Genomic DNA, 8,730 nt, shown 5'->3' with positions numbered 1-8,730 from the left:
CAACGCGGGGAGGCGAGTGTCTTGACACATGTATATTTGAATGTCATCGCTCATAGTGCAGTTCACAAAATGTAACAGCGCAAACATTATATCATAAAATCAAGGTGACATTTGAGCTGGATTAATGGAAGACATTATCACCTTTTGTCAGACTAAGATCAACATAGCTCACTCTGCTTGGGTGTGTCAACAGTGAGGACTGGAATAAAACACCGTGACTGTGAGCTGGCAGCTGAGTCTCCGCTCTAACAGCCATGATGATGGTGTCCACTCTGCTGCCTGCAGCTCTGCTGCTACTGCTGCTTCCTGGGACGTTGACTGAAGGTACGCTTTAGAATGGTTCGATAAAACTTTATTTGAAACGATTTTCATTATAACTGAATATACACATATACAAAAAATCTCTTTGTGTTTTTGGTCATATATTTCAGAAACTAAATCAGTTCCCATTGAGGTGGTGGTGAAGAACAGCATACTAGACATCCCTCCCGTGACCTTCAGCACTCGGATCGTTGACAGAGGGATCCTGCTGGGTGCGCTGAAGAGACTCATGGCTTCCAATGCAAACTTTAGGTAAGATCGTCACATCAGTTGTCATCTGAGAGTGACCGTATACTGAGTATACAGTGCAAGATCACTGTATAAGTAGATAAACTTGCTTATTGATTCTTTGCATTCATGGTTCATCTTACAAAACACACCTTTCAATAATTTCACAAAATACACATTTTTACATTGTTTTCCCTCATTCTCTAACACACAGGAAGTGCTGTGTACATGCAACGCAAGTAGTCCTTTGTGATGCTTGCTGACATTAAAACAGCTCAGCCATACTGTAACTAAAACTGAGCCAGTATGATGAATCACTGTTCCTAATCTGTAATATCTTTAAAGCTTTAACAACACTGATCCACAGAGAGAACAAAAGAGCTTTTAATCTGCAAGGTGTGGCAGACTTTAGTTTCAACCAGAGAGCTCAGGGAAACAATCATGGCCGATCTTGAAATACAATAGCACAGGTCTACTCTTTTCAGCTCATGGTTTTCGCGGTTTTTGCTGCTGATGGTTAGCAGGTGCTGTTAGAGTAGCCATGAGCACTAGGGCTGCTTGAAACACGCTTCCCTTCCTGATGTTTCCTGTTTAGAGCCACGTTTGTAGCGTTTTTGATCTTTCATTTTACATCCTTTCACTATCTTGCCTTCAGAGTTTGAGTTTGGCATGAACATGACTACATAGCAGGCTGACACAAAAATATCATTGAGTATGATTTATAATTTATACTGCTGAGCATAATTTTTGCATAGTTATGGCAACACCAGTTCGCTCAAATAGGCTGCTTAGTTTATTAAGACACAAGATAGATAGATGTCTGACAGATACGTGTTCTCTTCTTGGAACCAACATGACCAATCAAGAACACACTCAGCCGACCATGGGACTTTGACACATGTTGATCTGTAACACCAGTCAGACACCATGGCTATAGTTAAATCGATAACCACCAGCTCCTGGGCACACTCTCCTCAACAGAGCATCCAACAAGTTCCAGTTAATTTAAATTTTGTATTGAGCAGCTGGATTTTTCTGTTTGTTTGCTTCGTTTTACCCCAATGATCGATGTTGGGAGTTAAGACACAGTTTTGTGAGCTCTTTTTCTCCCACTACCTCCCTAACCAGTTTCCTGTTGAAACCCAGCTCTTCATGATTTCTTCTTACTATGTGGATATCAATTGTTCCCCTGTTTGGTCACGCAGGTTCACCTTCACAGAGAATCCAAACTACGGCCCTTACCTGGAGAGTGTGAACGGTGTGGCTGGAAATGATAAAGACCAAACATACTGGGAGCTGCTGGTCAAGACTCCAGATGGCAACACCGAAAGACCTAATGTTGGTAAGTCCACACTGAAAATGTCCGTATCAGGCTTTCTTTTTAATTTTACAGTATATCAGATTATAATAAACTTCATGGATCTTGTTTGCAGGTATTGGATGTTACATTCCAAGCGCAAATGAGCAAATCATCCTGAACTTTAGGAGGTGGTGAAGAGTCGGCAACCACTGTACATCAACGTGAGACCAGAGCCAGTGTTGAATCAAAGTGTTTCATAAGTGAACAATCAAACAACATGCATCTGTGTTTAATGTTGAGTGAATAAAGTACTCCTTTGTGTGCTGACTGAAGCTGAAGTTGTCAAGGACTCTGCTGACTTGATTGTGTTTTAAATATACAGCATCCGATGTGTTTCAGGGGTCTCAGAGGGCCAATCAACTTTTTATGTCACTTTCTTTCTTTTTTGATGCTCCAAGAATTCAAATTCCAATGAAATTCCATTTACCTCCAATTTATTGGAGGAAATCTATGGCGAGATGGCATTAGAGATAAATGTGGTCTTTTTTTGTAATGTGGGTGAACTGACCCTTTAAAAATGCTGTGATGGCTCCATACTATCTTCTAAGGGTCACTGAATGTGTGCCAATTGTTTGTTCATTATGGAAACAAACTGATTCCTTTGACGACTGTGATGATTGTGAAGTGCCTGGGTGTGATGTCCTGGGACTATTCAGGCCTCTAGAGCAAATGAATTGAGTAAGAAGTGAAACAAAGACAATGCCATATTATCTGAAGGTCTTCAAGAACCTTACCAGTGCTTATTCATGTTTAGGCCAAATAACTACTATCTGCTTTTCATTAGTACCAGTCACTACTCAAAGCCTATTTTTGCTTTTAGAATATTTTGCAGGATTGTTTATTACATTTTCAAAATGAACTGTTGGAGTGATCAAAATCTGCACTTCGCCCACCAAAACACACAATCACATTTATGACTCCCAGTAACAATGATTTAGATTAGATTAGTGAAACAATCTTTAATCCTGAGACTGATTCTGATGGTGTCTGTTGTTCACAGAGGCTGGGCTCTGCCTCATTTAATACATTGGCAAACATCCCATCTTGGTTAATGGAGACTGGTAACCACCTTTTTATCGTAAGTTGACCTTGTAAAGGTAGTACAATGCAAGGTGACGGGGTGTTTACAGTGTAAGCAGTCTGCTAAAATATTTACAGGAAAAAATGAGTCACAGAGCAGGAGAACCAGATCATCTGATCATCTGATCCTTTGGAACTTTCCCTGTGTACTGTACATCCTGGTATCAGAACTTTCCCTGTATACTGCACATCCTAGTATCAGAACTTTCCCTGTGTACTGTACATCCTGGTATCAGAACTTTCCCTGTATACTGCACCTCCTAGTATCAGAACTTTCTCTGTGTACTGCACATCCTAGTATCAGAACTTTCTCTGTGTACTGTACATCCTAGTATCAGAACTTTTCCCGTGTACTGTACATCCTAGTATCAGAACTTTTCCTGTGTACTGTACATCCTGGTATCAGAACTTTTCCGACAACAAGAGGCAGCCAAGTGTACTGTGAAACGACACACTTAGCTGTACAGAGCCTCACTGTGGCACACTGCATTCTGTTTGAAGCCTGTACTTCAAGAGTAATAAGCTGCCTTCTGCCAGAGGACACTTCACCCACCTGAGCCTTAGTTCTCCAAATGTCCTGGCATTCTTCTAAGGTGTGGACCTCTGAAATGGGACTGAAGCTAATAATAGTTTAGTTGTTTGTTTTCAAACAAACATGTGCTTTGCTCCTTTGCACAAACAGGAACCTGTGACCACAAATGCCAATTAAACTTAAAAACAGCAATTTAATACCAATGCTTGGGTTTCAGTAATATTTCTTGAGCTGCTTCAACATCAACTGTCCTTACAAAAAGTGAGCAGCTCTTTTGGTTATTTCTGCATTGCACTGCTTGGGACCAACACAGCACATTCAAAAAATCAAGTTGAATTGACTGACTCACATTGACGGGGCGTACACTTCAGATTTAAAACCTGTTTGGTGGAGTTGGAACACAACTCATGACAAAGAAAGTATAACACACTTGGCTGGATCTTGCATCACAATAGTTGCCGGTTTCACCTGGTTTATTTGCAGAAAGGATCATTTTCAGTAACAAAGATCAGTTACAAAAAGGAGCATTTTAGTTACACTTCGCACATTTATTTTTGTTCAGCACTTCATACATATTTCAGGACGGATCCGTTCTTTTAAAGTCACACTTACATTGAAGTCATTTGATCTTACTGAAGCAGCTTCTTTCTGATTTAACAACTTTTAGTTACAGTAAGGAAGTTTTAAACCTTCCTTACTCGCTACAGTCAGTGTGTCTCTGTATTGCCTTTTAAAAAGACACCTTTTAAGAAAAATGGTTTCCTTGTGAAAACAAGGCTTCACTCCTTGAAAGAAATCTGAAGTCAAGATGCTTTCAGTGGAGGCAAAGACAACATTCAAGTGTCAAAAACTCACACTGTATGTCTGATGAAAAACACAGTAAAGCTTTAATGTTATTTGAACACTAAATCAAAGTGATGCTTAACAAGAAGATGTAGCGTCTAAAGAGATGCAGTGTTAGCATTGATTAGTCTGGTTTGGGCAATTTTATGATATGTTGCAATATTTTGATAAACTGCTGATTTAACCAGGAAACAGAGTGGAAACATGTAATAATGCTAAATACAGTTTTGATGCTGTTAATGAGATATATATATATTTTTTTTTAATTCAAATGGATTCACACATTGTTTTCAAGTGCATGATAGCAGCATGTGATTCCACAGCAATAAGTAATAATAAGAAATCTTCATGAGGAAGTACAATGTTGCCAAGCAGGAAATATCAGAAGAAGGTAGAGTCCCATGAAATAATCATCAAATCATCAATTATTGTCAACTATTTCCTCGTCACTCACTACTATTAATGAACAGCACACTAAGGGTCAAGTATTAAGATATTAGTTCTCACTGAACAACAAACACAAATAGTCGATTGATAATAATCCCAAAAATCCCATCTTGATGTCCAGTGGCGTCTGATCCTTTAATAACGTTTGTAGTTCAGGATGATTTGTTCATTTGCATTTGGAATGTAACATCCAATACCTGCAAACAACATCAAGGAGAGACAAGATTAAGAATGGATTTACAGAAAGAACAATATACAGCCGATGTTGATTGTTAAAAGACAGATACAAAGGTGTTCTCTTGGTCAACTCACCGACATCAGGTCTTATGATTCGGTTGTTAGTTGTGTTGACCAGTAGCTCCCAGTAGGTGCGCTCCTCATTACTTCCAGCCAAACCATTGACACTCTGCAGGAACGGGCCGTAGTTTGGATCCTCAGTGTAGGTGAACCTGCAGGACAACAGGAAATGACTTTGTGAAGGACAGACACCTCCTTTTCTCAGAACTAGTCTGCTGATATATTCTCACATTAATATCATAATTGAATGTTATTTGATAATAAATGATAAGTCTGACAGTGTAGAAGTGTTGACTTTAAGTTTTTTTGCTTACATGCTGCAAGTTAAGCAACAAACAACAAACATCAAATGACTCCATACAGCTTGTCCAGTGTGATCCAGGCCTCCAGAAGCCTCGCCACCCCAAAGTGACTCGAAAAGATATTCCTTTAACTGTGTGTCGAGGGTTGTTTTTTACATTTTAAAACAAGTCTCCAGCTACTTCAGCTGTTTAGGAGAATGCTGCAACGCTGTTTTACTGTGAACCTCCAGAAATGTTTTCTGGAGTACTAAACATACTTAACTTTCCATCAGCATGGAGGGAGGAGATGATGACTGAGTTTTCATTTTTGTTTGAACTTTTCCTTTTAACTCATCACTCGCTAAAGGTGTCGAATGTTTTTTGACTGATCCCAGAATACGGGTAGTTGCTATACTCTGCTGTGATCAGATATAAGTGTGATAAGTGTAATAAAGTCATCTGACAATTAAAGGAAGGCTCAGAGTAATGCCAGAACACATGAAAGGCCACTTTGAAATACAAAATGAGCGGACAAGAAGAAAGCTGTTGCCCTCACAGGCTGTGGAGCTACAACAGGTGAGAAATGAAGCAAAATGTGTTCATTTAAGTGACATCTTATTCATGCTGGTGATAAAGAAAAGGAACAGTAGATATAGTGATCTTACGTGAAGTTTGAGTTGGAGTCCTGCAGTCTCTTCAGTCCGCCCAGTAAGATTCCTCTGTAAGACACATGAGTGCTGTAGGTGCGATTGGGAGAGTTTGTCACAGAGTTTGTCACCAGGACACTAATGTTAGTCGGACCAAAGCCTGAAAGAAATGAGTCAAAGTTGGTGGAGACAATCAAATAAGAAGAGGACAAACACTGTTCTATAACTGCAAGAATAACTGTATCCTTCTCAATGGCCATGGCTGACGACACTTTGTATTTAGTGATGATAAAAACCTTTGAAACAAATGACTGTTCTGAAGCTTACCTGCAGCTGGACCCCCAGCAAACAGCAGCAGCAGCAGGGCTGCAGAGAGCAGAGCTGGAGTCATCATCCTGTCAGCCAGACAGCAGACTGTCAACCTGAACAGTTTCAAACAGAGACAAAGGAGCAACATCAAAGAATATCATCCTTAAAATGACAAGATTTTGCACAAAAGCAGGTTCAATTTCACCTTAGTTTTGTACAAGTTAATGCAAGATTGTGCATTTTCTATAACCAGTTTTCAACTAGGTTTCAGTCATCTGTCAGTGCAGGACTGCACAGTGCTGACTGTGAGTGTCTGCTGTCTTTAAGCCTTTTCTGCTACTTTTGCAACAAGTAAAAAGACAATAAGTAAATTGAAAACGTGTCAACCCTAACTCAGGCTCATGCCAAACAATCAAAACTATTCCTTCTCCCTTTTCCCTCTCAGACCTGGAAGGATGCAGGAGAAGTTTGTCAAGTTGTCAGGCTCTGAACTGTTCTTCGGGTTAGCTGCAGCTCCTGGTACTGTTGGAAGAGCTCCTGGTCAGAAACTTTTATAATCCCCTCCACACATCACATCATACACAAACAACCAATCATTACACATCAGGACGTCTTGAAAAAACATATAACATTCCCTCTCACATTCACAAACCAGTCTGTACAATCATTAACAATGAACAATTGAGCAACTGTAACACATCCTGACTGGAAACATTACAGATTGGCATGGCATGTGCACAGACGAGACAGGCGGAGTCTGCAGCAGGTGACTGGAACTGCCCAGAACATCATTGGCATCTACAGAGCATCAGTGATATCTGAGAGATGAGGTGCCTGTGTTGACCCCAGTTCATTTCGATCCAATTTCATTGTCATTAACTCAATGAGCAGACACATATGTGAATTATAGGAAGGCTGCGGCTCACCAAAATGGTGCACGGGAACATACACGCCATAAAATAAACACAGACAAGAACAACAACAGATCTACAAACTTGTATTACTTGAGGTGGTATATGTTGGAATTTTGTAAAACTGCTGTCAAATAGCAATAAACAAGCAGAAGTGCAAAAAGAGAGTCAGTAGCAGAGTTCAGCAGTTAGCCAGGTTCAGATTGGCGACAGCCTTGGGGGAAGAAGCTGCTTCTCAGACTGGTAGTACAGGCTCTGAGGTTCCTGGTTGGGGTTGCAACATTGCTCTCAATTGAGCAAAGGCAGAAAGTGGAGAGATTTTACCGTCCTCAGCCTCCTCAGGTGTTGTTGGGCCTTCTTCACAATGAAGCAGATGTTTGACGTCCAAGAGAGGTCTTTGTGATGGACAGACACCTCATTTTCTCAGAACTAATCGACTGATACATTCTCACATCAGTATCATAATTGAAGGTTTTTTGATAATGAATTCTGCTGCCTGTTTTATAAAGTCTGACAGTGTAGAAGTGTTGACTTTAATTTTTTTTGCTTACATGCTGCAAGTTAAGCAACAAACAACAAACAACAGATTTTACCGTCCTCAGCCTACTCAGGTGTTGTTGGGCCTTCTTCACAATAAAACAGGTATTTGACGTCCAAGAGAGGTCCTTGTTGATGTGGACTCCACAACTTTACTGTAACAGTACTGAGCGGAGCCACTGCAGCTAGCAGTCACAAAAGGCGCTGCGATGTAACTCCTGTGGTGACACACCGTGAAAGTATGTCCACTGAAAGAACTGGTATTTTGGTATTTTATTATTGACTTTGAGTGGTGAATTATCATGCAGTCATGCGAGTCAGCTCATATCCAGTTGATATTGTGTGTGTGTGTGTGTGTGTGTGCGTGCGTGGGTGACGAAATAAACTTTTTTTAAAGTTTTGTTTTAACTACAAACATTTTGATTTCCCTTTAACAGTGTCACAAAAGGAGCCATTCCAGGCATATATTTATTAAATTATTTGCAAATATTGCCTGTAATTTCGCCCCCTAACATCCTCTGCATGTCCCCTGACACACACACTATGAAACTTGTTTTTCATGTTTATAGCTAGCACTCAGTTTCCATCTAAATGGAGAGCAGATTTTAACAGAATTTGGAGAAAACTGCTGGTGGTGTAGCTTCTCAGAAGGAGAGGGCACAACAAGATGGTGCAGTTAAATGACAGAATGGAAATATGGCATTTATCTTTGTTTTATGTATTAATTCAAGGAACGTTATAGCCTCCTCATCGCTCCACATCTGATGTGTTTGTGGGTCTATTTTTTGTGTCTTCATTGGACACACAACAAGATTTGTTCTCTAAGTCTGTTTCCACTGCACTTTCTTTTCTCCACCCATTTTGCTTTTAGTGACTTTTCTACCTTAAGTGTAAAAACTTTTTTCTGATATGTCAACATTTTTTTCTTTGAATGTTC

At 40.0% G+C, this 8,730-nt stretch overlaps 1 protein-coding gene across 1 annotated transcript; it reads right to left on the bottom strand.

Annotated features, from left to right (window-relative positions):
* Window positions 1–4,018: 4,018 nt before the first annotated feature.
* LOC311256423 (cobalamin binding intrinsic factor-like) lies at window positions 4,019–6,862 on the bottom strand. Its single transcript, XM_084351497.1, has 5 exons — window positions 6,793–6,862; window positions 6,364–6,458; window positions 6,055–6,196; window positions 5,124–5,260; window positions 4,019–5,008 (listed from the first exon to the last, which is right to left on the bottom strand). The coding sequence occupies exons 2-5, from the start codon at window positions 6,428–6,430 to the stop codon at window positions 4,947–4,949; spliced, it is 408 nt and encodes a 135-aa protein (XP_084207623.1). The 5' UTR covers window positions 6,431–6,458; window positions 6,793–6,862; the 3' UTR covers window positions 4,019–4,946.
* Between the last annotated feature and the right edge of the window lie 1,868 nt (window positions 6,863–8,730).

The sequence above is a fragment of the Pagrus pagrus genome, assembly GCF_965226575.1.
Source record: "Pagrus pagrus genome assembly, chromosome: 4".
Taxonomy (NCBI): Eukaryota; Metazoa; Chordata; class Actinopteri; order Spariformes; family Sparidae; genus Pagrus; species Pagrus pagrus.
The sequence above is the reverse complement of the archived record's forward strand: the minus strand, read 5'-3'. Positions and strand labels throughout refer to the sequence as shown.

Bases quoted from the DNA above. Each gene is read 5' to 3' on its own strand.
- LOC311256423 (XM_084351497.1), bottom strand. From the start codon at position 6,430: ATGATGACTCCAGCTCTGCTCTCTGCAGCCCTGCTGCTGCTGCTGTTT. The intron at 6,197-6,363 runs GTAAGCTTCAGA...CATTTCTTTCAG, and splicing joins TGCTGGGGGTCCAGCTGCAG to GCTTTGGTCCGACTAACATT. The intron at 5,261-6,054 runs GTAAGATCACTA...GTTGTCCTGCAG, and splicing joins GACTCCAACTCAAACTTCAC to GTTCACCTACACTGAGGATC.